Source organism: Netta rufina (assembly GCF_964035555.1).
Source record: "Netta rufina genome assembly, chromosome: 2".
Classification (NCBI taxonomy): domain Eukaryota; kingdom Metazoa; phylum Chordata; class Aves; order Anseriformes; family Anatidae; genus Netta; species Netta rufina.
In genome coordinates, this window is record NC_140124.1 from 24,818,933 (window position 1) to 24,839,523 (window position 20,591).

Genomic DNA, 20,591 nt, shown 5'->3' on the forward strand with positions numbered 1-20,591 from the left:
TTCTTTATATCTTTACTTTCCATTGTATTTTAGTTGGTTTTTACCCTTTAATAAAATATTTGAATTTATTTTTATAATTTCTGTCTTTATTACTTTAAACTATAGAAGGTATTTAAACTCATTAAATAAGTATGCTAAGATTGCAAAACCCAAATAAATGAAATAGTAGGTAAACCTCTAATGTTGGATCATGTCACATACATTTCATGTTTTAGTTTGATTTTAATGTTTGTAGTGGTGAAATGCCAATTTCTGATGGAAATTATAGAAAAGACCACACAGTACTTGTCAGATTTTATGGAAAATCAATCTTTACAGCCTGTAAAGTTGAGATTTTTAATTGAAATGCTGACAGGGTAAGAGGAGAAGGAACCATAAATACTTGGGTCTGCACTAAGCCCAATGCCACTAGGGAGCAGCATTGACCTTTCTTCTTACTGAGGCTGGTAAGACTGGGTGAAGCCTAGGGTCAAAAACTTTGATGTAAGTCGTAGGTTACCTCACTGAATTTGGTAGAATTACACCTCTGTCTACATAGGTTTTAGATTCTAATTTGGCTCAGCTAAAAAAAAAAAAAAACAAACAACACTGCATGACTAGAAGGGCAAAGCAATTAAAATCTCAGGACAATTTCGCTTTACTACATCAGAAAACATCACAACTCTTGGGAAAAGATGAGTTAAAACTGTACGAAAAATTAAACTATTATTATTTTTTATAACCACAGGTATGTCAGGAGTATGGGGCAATGCTCTTTGCCACAGTGGTTAAAGCTATGTGATTAGCTGTTCAAGGATCTGAACCTGTATTAAATGTAACACAAATAGCACCATAAGAGGATGGGGGAGTCAAATATTTTAAATAACCATGACATTTAGCCTGCCATTCAAAAGTGTTTGGTTAGTCCCATTTTTTTTAATGTTTGCATGAGAGAGCATGAAGAGGGCAGAATAAGCACAGGCAAAACTAACAAAAAGAAACGAGGAGGCAGCCTGTCAGGCAGGTAGGGTGGAGAAGACCAAGAGTGGAAAGGAAAGATATTTTTAGTTACACACTCACGTAGTATTCAAAACTCTTAATAATGAATGTCTGAGTAGATGCCCTCACTCTGGTCTGGTAGCACTACCATTTCAGTGACTAAGTTTGGGAGTATCTTGGATGAGTTTCACCTCCTGCCAAAGGTTCAGGCCTGGTCTTGAGAAATGCTGAGTACTTTCCACTCCCATTGATCACAATGAGAGACAAGTCTGCTCACACCATTGCGGCATTTACCCTGAAATCTGTGAGGACATCCCACACGCTGACGGTGTCCTGGAAAAGCAGGAAATTGTTTTGGGCCACCTCCTAGGGATTTACCCTCAAACGCAGTGGAATTTTACCTGACGCAGATCAGAACGCACATGTAAAACAAAGGTAGACCACAGCCCGATTATCTGAAAGAATACATCAGTCCAGCATGCATGAAAATCCTGAAACTACTTTCTGTCCAAATTAGTCTGGAGAATGACTCACTACTGTAGAAAGAAACAATCGTCCTACAAGAAGAACTATGCCTAACTGTAGGGGGTTCTCCAGCTGTGAAAACACAAAATAAACACTATTTAGCATACCCCCCCTCACCCCCAAACCCAAGCAAGAGACTTTTGAACTATTTAAGGAGAACTGCACAAAAAGAAACAAAAGCAAACTTTCTCTTTAAGTAAACGTGTAATAAGGAATTTATTCTAAAATTAGCACGGCATTTTCTTTTCTTGATGAATTCTTTTCTGCACAGGTAATCTCGCCCCCTAGGGATGAAAAGATCCCATCGGAGGTTGCTGCTATCGACCCCATTTAATCCTATCCCAATTAATTTGGATTTTTCTCCTTAAATGTAATAAACAAATAAAAATCCTTTAAATAAACCACAGCTATGTCTTTATTATTATTGTTATTATTATTAAAAATATGTTGCATGTATCCAAACTGTCTTTGTTTAATAAAGCAGAACTTTGTAAGACTAAAAGAGTAGCTTTGGCAGAAGAAGAAAAAGTAAACTTTAAGGACTGATTTTTCTGGATTGTGCAGGAAGAGCTATTCAGCGCATGACAAATTAACCACGCAAGTGAGTCACATACACTGGTATGGTATGCAGGAAAAGGAAGTCAACTGTGTGAAATCAAGACCTGCAATTTAGGAACCTCATATTAAATAATGAAAATCCTTAGAAACAAATCTGTTATGATTTGTGAACTGGAAACATGGCTAAACAAAGAAATTCATTATTTATTCCAATTAAGCTCTTTTCCCTAGAAATTTTACTATCTTGTCTCTGAAATATGTTTGAAAGAGTAATGTTTCAACCTTCTCTCTCTCTCTCTCTCTCTCTCCCCCTGTTTCTGCTTTCATGCAGATCCCTAGATTCCTGCAGCCCCCCCATATAAAAGGGAAGACAGAGAGGTAGGTAAATGAGCACTCATTTTGTAGCATGGGACCAGCTGTAGATGGGTCTGATTTCCTAATGACGTGCCGTGTACATTGGATCTTAAATTTACACAGTTCTTGTAAATTCAGAGCCATTCCTTGCTCTGAAGAGCTTTTATGAGAAAAAGAAAGATATATTCCTACTTAATTATCGTATCGGTAATATCAGTCATTTTATTTTATTTTTTAATAAGAACATGATTTTGAAGAGAGTTAATCTCTCTTAAGCATCAGAGATTTCATAGCCTCTCCACCTCCTCAACATATCCTATATATCTGAAGAAGAAAAACACAAACTCCTAGAATTTTAAAATGGTTTTACAATAAAGCCAATTAGTTAATTCCAACCAAACATGTTGTATGCTGATATTTCTTCTGCTCTCACAGTTATCTGGACTGTTACACATTTTAACAGGCTGTGCAATATTTTTAATAGCTACCTTCTTATTTCTTATGCACAGAAGGCTTTTCCATGAAGAAACTGTTGGTAAACATCTTCAGCATTTCAGTTTAATTATAGTCATAAAGGGTTCTAATGTTATTTTCTGAAATCTACAAAGAAATTACTGAAAAATGAAAATTCTGCATTTTTTTTTTTTTTGCAAGTGAAGAGAATCTCCTGAATCTAACTTTGGGAAAATCCATGAATAGTATACACACAATATGTTTAAGAGGTTTAAAAAGCCCAAAACAGAAGTTTCTCATAACTTCCTGATGATGGCTGTTAGTTCTGCAGAACTATATTCCATGTTGCTTCCTCCTCCCACTCTAACACAGAATGCACGGAAATATCAGGTTGCATAGAGTAGCAATAGGAAATATGTTCTAGGAATACTTTGTTCTAGACACATTATTGCATTAAAAACATGTCAAAAACCTCACAATGTTTCAATATTAAGCAGATACTGACATAATGCAACTAGATATTACTTACTCAAAGATTTTTCCTAGCTGATCAACATCTGAATTTCCACGGAAGAGTGGTCTGAAAAAAAAAAAAAAAATTTAGGATATGACTTGCTTTAATTAATATAAATTTATATTTGCCATTGACAGCTGCCAATGTAGGTTGAAAACATGTTATTTTTCTGAGACCTCACTTCTTTTGCCTTCATGCTTTATCCAGTCTGTAAGTGTACCTTTCACGTTCCTACTAAAATTGATAAAAAAAACAGGGCAGATGAAACATATTTTTGAATATGCTACTTTTGAGAATTTGTGTCCTTTAATGTGAATGAAATAAGTTTCTCTCAGCTAATACTATCCTTTGAATTATATCATTAACAAAATATTTTTGATTATAAAAAACATACTTAAACAGCTGTTTCAAGAGACAAAAACAGAGTGAATGTCATGCAATTCATTAAAATATAATAAAGATGTATTATTATGGTATAAATTCAAAATTAAATTCATTGTATATCAGAAACGTACTCGTAAGTTTAAAGGGTCAAATAAATGACAATGCAATTATGAAGGTCTGTAAAGAATGGAGTGTGAAACAATACAGAATTTACCTTGAAGGAGAGGAATACTTCTGCTGCATAAATAAAGATATATTCAGGAAAGACATAAATTAATAGGTGGAATCTCCAAAAGTGTTCAGAAAACACAGTGACTAAAAATGCTTTCAGAGAGCGGTACACGTCTTATTCTCAAAGTGCAACTTAAAATATCTTTACAAAATACAATCACCCCATAGTGCCTAAAATATGAAATTCAGATTTGCATGGCTACATGGCTATACTGCTTTCTTTGCCTGGAGTACAGTAAGGTGTGATGAACAGTGCAATTTTATGTCTAACCTCCCAAGAGATTCCAGCAGATTACTGGTGGCTGATTAAGGATCCAGTCAAGACTAAGGACACCTGTGAAGCACAGGCCCCTGATGCTGCGTACCATTTTCATTCAACAAGATGTGGTTGGTCATACACGGTAGATTACTCCAAGAAATGCAATCCAGACATGCTGCAAACTGAAATATTAACTTGGGTCAACTAGTAGTCAGGCTACACGTCTCTTCTGGAGTACAGCGCAAGCTGTAGATTATGGTTACAGTTTCCCAAACTAGTCAATGGAGGCAGGAGGACTTGACAGACCATGCATATGCCCATGTTTTCACTCTCAGGCTTTGATTCCGAAGAAAGGTTAATTCTCCTGCCTCTCTCTGCATACTCCTTTTCTTCTTTCTGATAAAGGTCCTTAAAGGCTGCGATAACCAGAGATCTTACCCTTTACAAGAGAAGACCTCTCCCATCTACACTGAGACAACAAGAAGTACTCAGATATGGTCCATCGTCTCTCATTGCCTGCATGCAGGAGCAGCTGTATGATTTGGTCTCCTGTTGCCAACCATGCATTAATTATTAGAAATGGTTGTCATACATCTTGCAACTCTCACATGGACAGTAGAGCTCCATGTCACTGCTCATCTGTGGCTCAACACCAAATATACCAAGCAGACCCAGTGAACAGTGACAGTTCTCAGACATAATAATGCCTGCAGAAATCTGTGCCACCAAGAAAAAGAGCAAAGCAATAACTGGAATACACGCTGATGAACTAAACATGCATTTTGCCTTCATACCTGCCATCCAGGTCATGTCCTATCAACTTACACTGCAAGCTGCTTTGGGCAGGGACACTGTGAGGACAATTTCATCAAGACCAATTTGAAACCATATGACACCAGTTTAAACTGACGGGCTAAAATGTGGTAGCCTGTTCAAGGGCTTTATTTATTATGACTCTGAATAAATGATAAATAATGGCTGGCACTGCTTTTCAGATATTCATGATATTTACTAACAGCAGCCTCTTTGACAAGACTGTTTCAACTCATACTTAGAGGCTTCTGTACTTTATAAGCTTCAAGGTACTTGGCAATACTGATTTCTACAAAAAAAAAAAAAAAAAAAAAGGAAAAAGAAACTTTTCAGATATAAGCTTCTACTTCTACTGTCAGTTTTGAGCCTGATTTTCAGGATGGTCAGTAGCCATAATCCAGGTATTGTTTGTGGCAGCAGATACTATCTTTATCTTCCAAAGTCAGACAATATGACAACCTTAAAAGTTTTTTGAATGACTTCTTAAAATTATGAATATACATTCTTCTTTACTCTGAGAAATTCATTTCAGCTGTAGCATTAGAATATTGGGGCCCTTTAAGCTAACAAAAATACACAATCAAATAATCCTATCCATGCAAAAGGAAAGCAGATTTAGTGTTTTAAAATGTATGCTGAACCTTGTGTTAATGTGAAAGCTTGGCAAAGTCAGCTTTGTTCGCAAATCACCTTAGGCAGTGTCATGCCAAAACAAGTATGATTCTTGGGATTTTTAAGAGAGGTTTTTCCCATCGCTGCTGCTGTCTCAGATTCACTGAGGGCTGAAGAAAGAATTTAAATTCTTTTGAATATGTAATTATACAACACAAGGTGACCTTCCAACATACTTTGATATTTCATCATAATGAAGCATTATTAATTCATCTTTCAGTCTCCTATCCATCCCACCATCATGACTACAGCAGAATGCCAACTCTAGGCTAGGCACCACTAATGTAATGAAATTTGCCTCATGAATTTTGGCTGGCAGTTCAATTGGAATATTGGACGGATGATTGGGGAAGTAGATCCACTTAATCAGCAGCTGTATGAAGAGCTCATCTCACATTTTGGCGCTAGTTAGTCTTTACTAATGAGTTGCCAGCACTGCAAGTCCAGTACACCATGTATGGGAAGTTCTACCTCAAGCTGATAATTTTTTAATGCTACTCTCAAAGGTGGATGGTAGCTCTCCTAGTACCAGTGAACTGGGAGCACACCCAGCAGCCACAGAAATGTAAAATCTCACCTTTGTTCTTTGTGTCTTTTACTTGACTCACTCACCCACTCACTCCCTGAGGTTTATTTATGCAAGCTGAATCCAGAAGTCCTTACTTGGGGATATATTCTCCTCTCTGTGATGATAATCTGTATAAGACCGGTTACACTCTGAAAGATTGATTTTGTAGAATTCCTTCTTTATTACTAGAGAAAGGCATGGACCTAGCTCTGTCTCCTGTGACAGAAGCTGTGTTTGTCCTCTGACTTCAACAAACTCCTAAAGTCTGTGTATGCGCATCTCAGGAAAGAGGGATATTTTCATTTCCAGTGGAGGAAAGGGTTATACATGGGAATACACTTGGCTTCTGCGTGGTTCCTTGATCCTCTTAACCTTCTCTGACTTTGCTTACTTCAAAATCCAGGGCTCCAACACCATTGCTATTACAAAAAACACAACTGAACAAGGAAGAATATGGGACAGAAAAAAATTATGCTGCACCAAAAAGCAGACTTAATTTCCCTATTAGCTCAAGAAGTCTCAAAGGCTGTCTTGATCCCATACTTTTTATTTTTGTTGGTTGCTGATTTCTGTTTTTTTTTTTTTTTTTTTTTTTTTTTTTTTTTGTGGGGGGGGGCGGGGGTGGAGATGGGGTAGGGGGAGGAGAAGTGGAGAGGGAAATGTTTCAGGGCATCTACAGGTGTCTGTCTTATTTGACCAGTCCTGCTCTAGCTCCTTGGAGCTAGACCTTTATCCAGTGCTTCTCAAAAGAAGCTGTCCACTGACTGGAGGAAAAAACTTTTCATTTCTAATCTGGGACCAGAGTGCCCTTAGCCTAGAGATGTGAAGATGAGTTGGAGACATCATATTATCCTATCCTGATAAAATAAATGAGTCCATGAGCATGTATCTCTGCAAGCTAGGAGCTATAATGGAACAAGATCCCGAGGTATAGAAAGAACATGCACCTACACAATGAAATTGATATTAACTATGAGTCTGCATTATGACTGTTTTCAGAGGATAAATCTACCTTTTTACATCACAGTCCAAGAGAGACAAGGAAGTACTGGAGAGAGTCCAGAGGAGGGTCACAAAGATGATGGAGGGGCTGGAGCACCTCTCTTATGAGGAAAGGCTGGGAGAGCTGGGACTCTTCAGCCTGGAGAAGAGCAGGCTCAGAGGGATCTCACCAATGTACACAAATACCTGAAGGGAGGGTGTAAAGAGGACAGAGCCAGGCGTTTTTCATGGTGTCCAGCAACAGGACAAGAGGCAATGGACACAAGCTGAAACACAAGAGGTTCACCCTGAACATCAGGAAGAACGTCTTTACTGTGTAGAATACGAAACCCTGGCACGGGTTGCTCAAAGAGGCTGTGGAGTATTCTTCACTGGATATCTTCAAAAGCCACCTGGACATTGGCCTGGGCACCCCGCTCTAGGTTTCCCTGCTTGAGCAGAGGCTTGGGCCAGATGGCCTCCAAGAGGTCCCTTCCAACCTCAACTACTCTGTGATTCTGTGATAACACAAAAATAAAAGTACGGATCATGACATAAGGTTGCAATGTAAAACCTCACAAATTCTCAACATGTTAGCATCTGCTTACAGTTTAGAAGGACTTACACCACTAATCCTTTGGCTGAAAGGCTCTCATACTTATATTTAGCTGAACAAATTAGATTTCACCATTCACCAACTTTATGCTCTTTTCTCTTGTCCAAATGAATATACTCAGTTCATGTTGTTTCATGCTGATTTTCACCTTCACTGATTATTCCGTCTATCTGAACTGGAGATGGGTACCTGAAAGGTTGAGTACTTTATTTTATAGACACTGTGTTTCATGTCTGTGCTACTCAGTAAAAACTGAGATATAAACATTTGCTAAGCAAGTCTCTGTGAAAAAATTCTCCCTAGTGCAACTCTGCTAACATGCCAAAGCAATTCTAAAAGTATTGTATACAATGACAATGCAATGACACCCCAGAGATAAATGAGGTTTAACTGTAAACTGACCACATTACTTCTAGGCTTTACTTTCAGCCTGTGGTCCACAAAGCAAAGACAGTCTGTAACTTAGTGTAAGAAAAGTTAGAATTTTCATAGGAATTGGAACTAAAGGTGTTGATAAATGCTGCTCTAGCCTACGCTGTAGTGCAGCCACAAGCAAAAAATTTAAAAATTTAACTGTAAGAATACATGCATTGAGGCACAGGAAAATAGTTCAGCAGGTTTCTTGTCAGTGGCTGACATTTTGAATCAATTAGTGAAATTCTGATTGGAAACTGTTTTTCAATTTCTGATACTGAGTGATTAAAATACAATAAAATGGATATGTGGGAGAAAGCTCATGTAAAGAAAAACAGCATTGAGGAGGGGAAAAGAGCAGTCAATAAATTATTTTTCTAACCAAAACATTACAGAACTATTATGGCAATTCTACTCTTGCCAATACAATTGCCTCCAAGGCTAGATATGTAAGAACTAGATAAGTAAGAAATAGCTTCCAAAATACCTATCTGGATTTTGTCTAGTCCATTAGCTCAGAGTGGTGAAAACAGCAGCTGGGAATCCGATCACCTTCCTTGTGACCACAGAAAAAGAAGAAGGATAATCTCTTGATTACTGACTTGAAAACGTACAATATTCATGGTGAAAAGTCTCTATATTAACAGTCCAGACATACCAAATGAAGTCATAAAAGAACACCCTAAAATCAAAAGAGCACCATGGATGGGAGAGGTATAACTTTTTTTTTTGGACAAGTAATGCTGAAAAGGCAGCAACAAGTGCCAGGAAGAAGAGCAGCAATTTCAAAACAGGTAGCTGCTGCTTTGAAGGCATTAGAGAGGCAAGCTGTGGAAGCTGGTAAAAGAAAGACCACTGTAATTTGACATAGTGGAAAGAAAAATACAAGGGGAAAGATTATAGCAGCAGCACATGAAAGTGGCACAGGGAATTTCTGAAGTTGGACAAGTTGTAGTAATTAAGTTTAGGAGTTTGTATGCCTGTGTGTATAATAAGAGCAACAAGGTGACGGTGAAGAAACTAAAAAAGCTAAAGCCAAGAAACATTTGCCAAGGAATCCTGGATCATACCATGGGAAACCTGCCAAGCTACATAGTCTGTGACTCAGAGATATATTTAAATGTTGTTTTTTTTTTTTTTTCCTTTCCTTTTCTTTTCTCTTTTTTTTTTTTTTCTTTTGCTGCTTCTTCTTTTTTTTTTTTGTTTTGTTTTCTTTTTCTCTTTCTTCTATTCTTCTTTCTTTTGCTTCTTCATTTTTTCCTTTCTTTTTTTTTCTTTTTAATTTTCTTCTATTCTTCTTTTTCATTTTCCTTTTTATTACAAAATGTGAATAGCTGACAAACAATTTTGTCAGATTCTTAGTTACCTGTTATGAAGATAATATTTTTCATTTTTAGAATTAAAAACAAGTAAGACCTAAAACTAGAATGATGAGATCACTAGAAATAACATGATCTGGACTGCCTTTGGAAACCTTTATTCAGAGGGATTATTGCTGAGCTGATTTGTCACTCTTGTTCCCACCACTGGTTCTCTTTGATAGATCCCCTGGACAAGTGTGTACTGCAGGTATGAAAAGGAAAAACATAAGGAAAATACATATATCCCTATTTAAAGATGACATTTCCAATAGTTTTCATGAATATGGTATGGTACAAAACTTTATTCTGAAGACAGGGCATAGCTGACAACATCGCATGCTCTGAACAGTTACCCACTTCCAGTCACAAGTGACTTGCCTCAGCTGTTGTGCAATTCAGAGTTCTCATTTTAAATGTAACATTTTTTGTACTTCTCCCTCTCCTTTCCCTTTAATAATATATCTGCGTGGGTGGGTGCCAGACACTGCATAGGAAGAAGTTACTTTATGTGGAACTTGATCACAAATTGCTTAAAACTTGAAACTTAAGAAACTTCTCCTACATATAAAAAGAGAGATGACATGGATACACATTAGGACTGAGAAAATACTGTTCAGGTAGAATATGACAAAAAATGGATCAGACATGTTTAGTTTTGCAATAAAATCGCCAACATTTTTGACTTGAAATTTGTCATTCTTCAAGTAGGATAGTACCATAATGATGAATAACACCTTTAAGATCATTTGGATTGTATCAGTATTAAACTATTGTTAGAATCACATCTAAGGCATCAACAGAACTGCAATAATGACTATTTTCTCTGAAGTTTCTCATGAACTTTTTGAGTATTACTCAATAGGCAATGGCAGAAAAAGGAAAACAGGCAGTTTCTGAAAAGGTGCTGCAAACTTCCAGTGCTGTAGTGTGTTGAATGTGCTCCCCTTTCCTATTTAAAATGAAGCAATGAATTCTAAAAATAAAGACAATATTCTGACCCTCAAATGCACATACAGTCTATTTCCTAAGAAGCTGAGAAAGCAAGTTGCTTTCTGAACTTGCACATACAAGCCAGTAAAGAAAAGACTCAGTTCAGTGAGCCTCCAGGACACCACCCGTGTAGAGGTCCAAAGCTAAAAGCCATTGGTGTCCAAAAGGAGGTAAAAAGGAAAAATAGAAAATAATGTGGCTAGTGAGAGAAAACACACTAAAAAAAGATCTGGTATCATTTTGGCAATGCATTTTTGTGTTAAGATTGCTAACCAGATTACCATTCCCTGGTGTGAGTTTTCATTACGAGAAGTTTGCATGGCTTTGCTACAAATGTTTGCATTACACAATGTTGGATTTTCTGAGCATTTCTAACATACAGGTTGGCAGCCTGGTAAGAGCCAGGATTGTAAAGGGGTTCAATTCACAAGAAATTTGCAGGCAGACATACCCGTTCCCTTTGAATGCATAACTGAAAGGAAAACATTAGTAAGAGGGAAACCAAACAGAGCCACAGTGTACAGCTTTATGACCAAAGCAGCCTGCTGCATAGATTCAGTTGTTGATTAAAAGTACAGCAAAGAGAAAGATACAGAGCTTAAATAAGAGAAAATATGAGCATCTTCAAAGCTCCTTTAGGAACAGGACAGAGGAAGATCCTACTCTGGGGGGCTTAACATTTACTTGATGTTTTCCATGTAAGAGTTGCCTTACAAAGTCCCAGCTGGCCTTGGAGCAGAAAGGAGGGCCTTGTCCCCCACCACTGGCTTAAAAGGGAGCTTTACCACAGACATCAATGACCCCAGGATCAGGGTAAGTATGCTCTGGTTTCACAGCATCTTGTTAGAAAAAGAAGGAGTTCCAACAGAAGGAGATAGCATGCCAATAAATAAATAAGAAAGGCGAGTGCAGGTATTATTACATTGTTGTATCATCTAACATGGGCAGATCCCATTTGTTCCTGGGCAGAACTGCTTCAGTACTGCTTCAGCATTCCTCATGTAACACTTCCTTTTCTCCCCCAGCCTTTTTTTTTTTTTTTTAAATGGAAGAGCCTTGATAGGTTGAATGTCCTTCACTTATTCCCTAAGCACATACGCCACAACTCTCTTATCTGTGGACATTTTGCTTTTCCAGAAGATTTGTAGGTTATTTCATCAGGGTTTATAACTGAGCAGTTATCTCAGCTCAGTGAACATGATATAACAGTGGCATTTTGAAAACTGTCCCAGCATTTGAAGCAAGCTCTAGAAATACGCACACAACTGGCCTTGGAGAAAGGGAAAGGCAAAAAATGTGTGGTCTTTGCTCAGAGTGCAAAAAGAAGCATTCGTCTTGTTTGTACTGACACTTCTACCAGCAATATGAATTAACCACTTGTGTGTTAAACACTCATCCCACCACTGTTAAATTACATCAATACAAATATCTATCTATACATCTATTAATTACATCTATTCACAGTTAAATTACATCTATCTAGTCACTCAGCTGTTTCAAGTTTAATTGTACAACCATTCTGCATTTTTATAGCCTTCAGAAAGAACTACAGGTATGAAAAATGCAAGCCAGTCATGCTCTTCCCATGAACACATTGGTTTTTTGTATTCTCTCTGTTGAACCTATTTCATATCCCCTTTTAAAACTTGCACACTCCAAAACTGCTGTGCCTCTTTGCTCTTGTGCAACTGAGTTTTAGAGTTGGAGGGCAGTAGTTGAACCATGGGTTAGATAAGGACTATCCTGTGTGGATGGATAGGAGCTGAGAGCTCCTTCCTCTCCACTTCACTCACATAAGCAACAGTGCAAATCTCTGTGCAGAATGCTGTGAACAGGCAGCATGTGTTTGCGGAGCTCTAGACAACCCTCACTTCCAGAGGCTTACGCCTGTGAACAAATTTACCCATATTTTCCTTGAGAAGATCTCAATCCTCCCTCCAAAGCAGGCCAGAGCTATTTTCCACCACTGCTTTCATTAAGCTCATAATTTATTTCTCACTTAAAAATCTAGCAGACAGCATTCCAAAGTGACACAATTTAGTCAGAGTGTGAAGGTGCTTAATACTGTATTTTAAAGAAGTATTTTTTAAATATCTATATCACAGCCAAGGACCTACCCCAAGGTAAGCAATAGGGTTTAAATCTGTTCCTCGTCTTCATCAATTATGCAAATGAAATAAAAGCAGTCTCCTACACGAAATATCTATTGCTTTATGCATGCATGAAATTTCATTGTGAAAATCCACTCAAATCAGTATTTTCAGAGATGCAGAATTATTTTTTTTAATAGTTTCACAAGTTTTCTGTGAATGTTCAGATGATTCTGGAAAGCTTGGCAGTTAGCATTTACTGTATACACTGGTCTAAAAAAAACTTTTAAAATTGACTTTGCTCTGAGAGTGCCTCTAACACTGGAATTAGTTTTAATCAAGGGGTTATGTAATAGATTTTCAAGTCTGAGGCCCTAATTAAAATACAATTCCTCTTTCCCAATCTGAAAATATTTTCAATCAGATTGCTTTCCCAGTAAACCTTTAAACTAAAAGATTTCGTGCCATTAGGTCGATTTCTCATGCAATAAACTCTTTGTACCCAAGTGTCTTACAGTGTTATTCTTGTATCAGCTGAAAAGCATTTCACAATTGTTGCATGAGGAAAGTCAGCTCCTACAGGGAAGTCAACTCATACCTACCCCTGATTTTTCTATATCAAAGAAGAAAGTTCATGCAAAAAGAACAGGTATATTACACATTCAGTCTACCCAAAGATACTTAAAAAAATTAACATCCAAGTATGTCTTCTCAGGTTTTCTAGGCTCTTATTTCTTTCTCAATGATGCTAAGCAAAGAGCTTGATAGACTAAAGGACACCCTGTAGATAGAAGAGCTTATACTCTAAATATGTAATGTAAAATCATGAAAAAGGACACCAGTATAAGTGATGCTTTAATTCCACCGTTAAGAGTTACACATAAAATGGTACATCTATTTGACTAAGTTACTAGCCTAATTTTTATTTATTTATTGTAGAGCTGGAAAGAGTAAACTAGAAAAGCACTAGGAAAAAAGTCTAGAAGGCCAAGTCTTCGCTGTCATTGGTAGCAGCACAGTGGCAAAGGTGATACAATGAGGTAACGGAGGCTGTGCATTGGCACTCTTTGGTACTTCAGGAAAGAGATCCATTAGATATCAGATTTCCATATTTGAAGTGAAACATTAATGTTTTATGCAATTAAGAACATGAAATTCTCAATACAGAATAAAATCCAAGAAATAGGGAATTTGTCTATGGGAAAGCATTACAAGTTAAGAGGCAAACCCTTGGGCTTTCTCTCCAGCTGGGCTGGAGCCGCTGCTGTGTGGCAGCGAGTACATGTTTTGATCTATGATCACTTTTGTTGCCCCCGTATTAGGTGTTAATGGCACCTGTTGCACTAAGCCTCTCTAATTTTTCAGATAATCCTGAAACATCAGAAGAACTGCCTCCTACCCCATATCTCTCATCACCTTCAAGTGTAATAAAACACTCTTGGCCAGAAGAATCTCTGAAAGGGGATTACAATCCTTCAGACAAGAAAGGCAGGGAAAACACTTTTAGCACTGAGCAGTAAACTACTGTGTGAGCAGAGGTGAAATTTCAACTTCAGATTTTTTTCCTCCAGCTGCAAAGACTGAGCATCAAAAGACATGCAAGTGGATTAGAAGGATGGTGTGGAAAAATACTTTAATTTTTAGCAGCTGTGCTGACTTACAGTGAATTAATAAACACCTGCTGAAAAACTTGAGATAAGCATTAAAGGTAGAAAGAATGTATAGCAACCATGCAGGGAGAATTTGTACAATTTTCAAGGGCCAGTTAAACTAGGTATAGTTTTGCTCTAAGTAATACTTTGTTCCATAAAATATATTCTCCTAATCAGGCTGGAGAAGCTGTGAGCTTTACATTTACTGGATCATGACAGTGCATGGTAATCTGAGGCCATCTGTTGAGACCCCTGCTGTAATTTGTACACGTATCAGCAAGTTATTCACCACTTTCATGTCCTCTGCTAGGAGTTCCCCAAGATTCAGATGGAGTTGGCTATCATTTCTGAAAAGTAATTTATAAAAATATTAGGAGCTGCTGAGAGCACTGGAGAAAGGCAATGGAAGCTCAGACATGAGTTTTAACCCTTTAAGAAGAGGCGTGGATTTGCTCAGAATTCAAAGACCAGAATCCTCTTCTGATGAATGTGAATAACTGAGGAAAAGCCTCCTTCCACGGTAAACCATTTTACACATTGCTTTTTATACAGCTGTGGCTGGGGAGTTTACCAAAAATAGAGTTTACTAAATTGTCTGGGTCCTCTTTAAACTCCACTCTCACTTTCCAGCAAAGTGCCCTCATCATCAAACACTTAAAAGATCTAGGAAATCAGCGACATGAACCTCTTTTTGCAATTACTTTCCAGAAAAGGAAAACTGATGCTAAGGCAGAAAAGAAACAAGCATGCCTTCCTCTTTGCCTCAGTGTGAAGGATACGCAGCTTGGATAGAGACCAGACTTTGTAAATATACTCTACAATTTCTAATGGTTTGATGTGATCTAGTCGTAACCAAGTATCTACATTCTTACAGCAGCTGAGTATGATTCATCACTGCCAATTAGGCTTAATTTAACAGTTACAGATAGCAACATTACTGAAAAATCTCTCACATTATGTGTACTTCTTTATATGCTGAAAGCTTACACTCCAATTATTTGGACATGAAGAGCACTTTAAAAATCATCCAGTTGTATAGACTGGTGTGTATGCTGTACTGACATAATAAGAAAACCTGCTTCATGGACATAATCTAATAAAAATGATCTGATAATTCACAATAGTTGGTCAAATTCTGGATGATATAGCTGAATAGGTCATTTATCTTCAGGTAACTGATTCAGACTCAGTCACAATCAATAGTAACTGAATCTTTGTGCCAATTTATTCTAGCCCAGTAGAATAAATCAGTGGAAATGAAGTAATCCCTTGGATGAAACTCCCATTTGACAAATTACTGTATTCCAAAAGCACTTGTTACTGACAAACCTGGATATGTTATGAGAGAAGCTATGGAGAATATTTGAGTTAAAGAAGAAATACTGCATCAGAGATTGTCTTAGAATTGCTTCTGGACAGAATGCATTCTGGACATCTATAAAAGGAAAGCAGAGCACATTATGCCATCAGTTTCTGGAAGAAGTCTCATGGTTTGACCATGCATAGCCAGACTGCTGTTTGTTTCCTCAAAGACTGCAAAATAAAGCATGCAGCCAGCACAGAAGGGCAGCCAGGCATGTCACATGTTGACATCAAGAGCTCTTGGCTTGTTGAATCCTGGCAGTCTCTAGCAGAGTCAGTGCACCATGGTGGTTGAGTCTTGCGTGGACTTGTATATAGACAGCATGTTGGCAGGTCAAGCAGAGTATGCAAGCAAATGCGATGGCAGTGCCACAGACATTGTGCAAACAAAATTGAGAAGGAAGGCAACACATGTATTCATATCACAAGGCACACTGTGGCTTCAGAGGAAGACAGGACAGGAACAAGTGTGAACTGTATCCTACCATGCTCCTTCTCTTTTTTTCTAGTACGCAGCCAACAAGCAGGGCCCTGAGGACTGATGGTAGACACAGCTCCAGCTACCTGTGGTGCCATGTGTGCTGCCCTGGGATGTTCAGCATGCACGTGCAGAAGAGGCCATGTCCACCTCCCTTCAACCCCAGATTAGGCCTCTTTCTAGGTCTTTGACATCTGCAATGCCAGCCAAAGTGCAGACTCCCAGAGCAGCTGGCAAGTCCTCTGCAGTGGTTTAACCCTCGTGGTGTAGGTAAGTGTCTCCACAAAGGCAGCGGCAGGGAGCTGCCTCTGGGCACTGCCATTACCTTGGAGAAATGATTTTTCAGAAATCTAAATATCACATTTCCTCTTGCTTTCTTCTGATGTTTAGAGCTCTCCTCTCACAGCCTATTATTTACTTGGTACGGAATAGTACAAAGTTTCAGAAAGCTGTTATGTTTTGCTCTATTGTAGGTAGGTGTTTTTAAAATCCTGCTGTTGTCTGTTCCTTTATGTGTACTTTCCACTTCTCCATCTTTTTCTTTTTAGGATGTCTAACGGCTTTGGTGAGCACCTCCATACAGAGAAGTGCTAGTGCAAAGCTTTTCAAATGAAAGGACACAAATTCAGGACAGATTTCTCCTACAAACCTCTCAATCATTACATGCTGTTTTTACAACTGACTGATAGTAGCTAATTATTAGACTTCCTTTGTGGACAGTCGAATATAGAAAATTCAGTAAAGCTGGCCAGATCAGGATTTCTGACTAGACACTCAATTTGGAAAAAATCCATGCTTGGGAGCTCAGCAACAAGACCCAAAGTTAACATCTAGTCTTTCTCTCCCCCTCTCTCACATGCACCAGGGTCCAGGAAAGGATCCTGTACACCCACTTGGAGTTTAAATACCTTTTTGTAGCCATTTTCTTATGAAAGAGAAAAGTAAATAAAAACAATGTTTAGTTCTATTACGAGTCAAACAGAAGTACACAGAGCTTCCCCCAGCCAAACTCTAGGCAAAAAGCAAAGCCTCTTGCAGCCAAGTTCCTGAAGAGGGAAGCTGTGTGAAAGAGCCAGGAGACCCTTTCAAAAGCAAAGTCTTTGGGCTGCGTACAGCTGGCTGTCCCTCTCTGGGGCCGAGAGGACGGGGCATGGGTAATATTGCCTTGTGCCTACCCTCTTCTCTGGCTGGTGGAGGAACTGCTGAAAGCCACCTGCAGCTGGGGATGTCCTGGCTTATTCCAGGAAAGAACTCATCTTTGTGACGCTCCAGAGTCCACCGAGGTGGCGCACCTACTCGTTGACCTCCCAGCACAATGCCAGGAGGGAGGCAGGTGGTTTTGCTGCCAGCCTTATTTCCAAATGCAAACTACATTTTTCCAAATACAAACTACATTACAAATACCATTACAAATGCCACAATGTTAATACCAAGGGCTTCCAAATATCTACATCATGACTGATATGTTGTGGTCTTTTTCCTAGCCACAAGCTCTTTTCCCTTGACCTCTGGTCAGGACAGTTCAGATTGTCACATACCAGCCTGACAGCCCTCTAAGGAACATGCATTTTTTTAATGATGATATATTCCGAAGGCTTTCAGATGAGTGCCGTGCCACCTGCACATGGAAGCTATGCAGGTGGGGAGCTCTCTCATGAGCTCAGGCTGGGCCTGGGCTGCGCGTGGCCACCGGCTGCCACCTTGCAGCACCCAGCCCTGGCCTGGGCCTGGCCCACACCTGTGCTTAAGAGAGAGATTAAACTCTGTCAGCTAACACAGCTCCCCCAGGTCTTCTTACCCCTGCCTCAGAGCTCCTTTTTTTTTTTTTTTTTTTTTTTTTTTGAGCAGTGACAGTTTTTGGTTTTTATGGTTTACCAACGGTTTCCCTTACCAACAGATCTATTCCTCTGACTGAAAGTCTGGCATGGCTGGAAACTAGAAGGAAAACCACAAGTGAATGGGCTCGCACTCACTCACCACTCATCTCCAACCACAGACCCATACAGTTACTGGATTTGACTAACGGCTATCAATCAGCCCAACCGTAGGCACTTAGATATCAGTTAGAAAAGGCTTGATGGAAAATGTGAGCTGAAAAACAAGGAGGTATTTTATTTTTAATGGGGTGATGCAGCCTTGGAAACTCATATCTATTTTGTACTTGATAATTAGAGGTATTATTCTATCTGCCCTTCACTCCATTAATGTGCATTTGTCCTCTGCCCAAAGCCAAGGGGAATTCTGCCGCGGAGTTAGGATTAAAGAGAAAACAATCCTGCTTATCAGGAAACTGGAATAGCATGAACAAGTACGGTCTTCTGCCCTCCTTTATTAGTAAAGTCTGAAGCAAAATGTCATTGTTGTTCTGCCAGATCACTAAGGTCACTAAGCTAAATTGTGGCTTGGGTCCATTCAATTTAAGAAATACTTGAAAAATATGTCTGTAATAGGCTGGCCACCTATCTAGGGAGGAAGAAAAAATCCAATTTTATTAAGCCTGGTTTGGAAAAACCATCAGCCTCCCACACACCCATATGCACATGAATGGCAGAAGAATAAAGGAGGAAAAATGCAAAGCACAGAATTTTGAATGCTGACAAGATCTTTCCAAGGAATGAACCTTCTCCCAGTACAGTTGGTCTGGAGTGTGGTGAACTTTAATGGCACTTGCAACTTAAATCATTCTTGTAACAAAACAAGATAATTTCCAAAAATGGCAAAAACAAACTCAGGCCAAAACTGTACAGTACCTTGGTTCAAAGGCTGCAAATCAAGCTCTGTAGCTTTTACAGTTCTAAGCTGCAAAATCCACCTTTACTTGTTAAAATAAAAACAAAAATGAAAAAAAAAAAATGAAAAAAAGAGTTGTTTGAATTTTGCTTCTACCAAAATCTAACTGTGAGCAAGCAGACAAGTAGATGATTACACTTTTGAGCTCTTGGTCCACTAGATACGTTGGTTTAAGGTCTACTGGAAAACACCTGATAATATGATTGCAAAGTCTGTGTTTAAAATTGCTGCATGATAAAGTGAACAGTTCTCTCTCAAGCCACATTTAAGAAGTTTGTCAGGTTTTAGGCAAACCCTGAGTTGTAAACAGCATTCATAGTTGTATTTACTCAGGTGCTTTTTGCCTACTGTATTGGTTTTGTTTTTCCTTCCCTCCCAAATATCCAGGTGTTTTCATTCTGATTTCCCCCCCCCCTTTTTTTTTCTTTTCCTTTTCTTTCATGGATTTATTTTCTGATCCCTCCACTTCTCTCTTCCTTCTCCCACATAAAGAAGATTTGAAAATATCTTACAGATCATTTTTGCTCTGGTTTTGAAAGGCATTTCTGAAATGTGTTGAAAACAAAAACAGAGCACAAAAAATACAGGCTAAGCTAAGACCTGAAAAAAATAGCTTTATGACATAGAGGAATACAGGACCTAGTAGGCAAAATGAAATATTCCTATTGTTGCATAGCTACAGTGTCTACTTAAAAACAGTGAGGACTAAGTGATCAGATACATTGAAGCACAGGAAAATGACTGACAAAAATTAAAAGGCATCTGAAATGAGACAAAACCATGTTATAGACCTTCACAAATTCTGACATAGTAGTATTGATACATAAAGATACCTATTTCCAGGCTTTGTTCACAGTGTTATTGTTGCACGGGCAGAGAGGTAAAACAACACTGAAATCTTCACTACTATCAGTCAGATAAACTGATAACTTTTTCCCTGTGATTTTCTACCCTACACATATAACTCTAAGAGTATCCATTGATTCCAGTTTGAAAGAGAGTTTTCTCTATGGTGTGTTATATCAATATGCTGTCTTTCCCTCCGGGTCCTTTCCAAACCACCCTACCTTTAGTTACATCTTTGTCTACACTAATACACTTGGGCTATAGCAAGAATCTGGACCATGTACAAGCTCCATAATAAGTGGTACCGTATTTTGTTTCTACTATCAATGTATGATAGTTTACTGTTGATCACAGACTTTAAACAAGTCTTTCTAGTCCCTGAATGCTTTGAGTAATTGAACAGTATCAATGAAAAACGTTTTTAAGTGATGACATGCTGTTACTTAATTTGAAGTGAGGGTGTCATAATATATATAAATCCTCCAGCTGGCATGCATTTATGAAGATACAGATTCATTGTCTGTTCCTCAAGACTGTCCAACAACAAAACAGCTAATCACAAGGAATGACTAAACTGGAATATTTTTAGAGTAGAGGACCCTGCACTGCAAATTTCAAAGCAGTTCTCCGCAATAGCAGAATTTCTATGAACCACTTTCCCCAAGCCCACTGTCCTCTCTACTTCTTCTTTCTCCAGATGAA

General features: G+C 38.4%; 1 protein-coding gene across 1 annotated transcript in view; it reads right to left on the bottom strand.

Annotated features, from left to right (window-relative positions):
- CDK6 (cyclin dependent kinase 6) overlaps positions 1 to 20,591 on the bottom strand; it is a gene marked incomplete at its 3' end in the record, with an annotated part of 127,310 nt that overhangs the window by 3,461 nt on the left and 103,258 nt on the right. Inside the window, exon 6 of the mRNA XM_084281537.1 lies at positions 3,398 to 3,448. Within this exon, the coding sequence (XP_084137663.1) occupies positions 3,398 to 3,448 (51 nt within the window). The remainder of the gene's footprint in view (positions 1 to 3,397; positions 3,449 to 20,591) is intronic.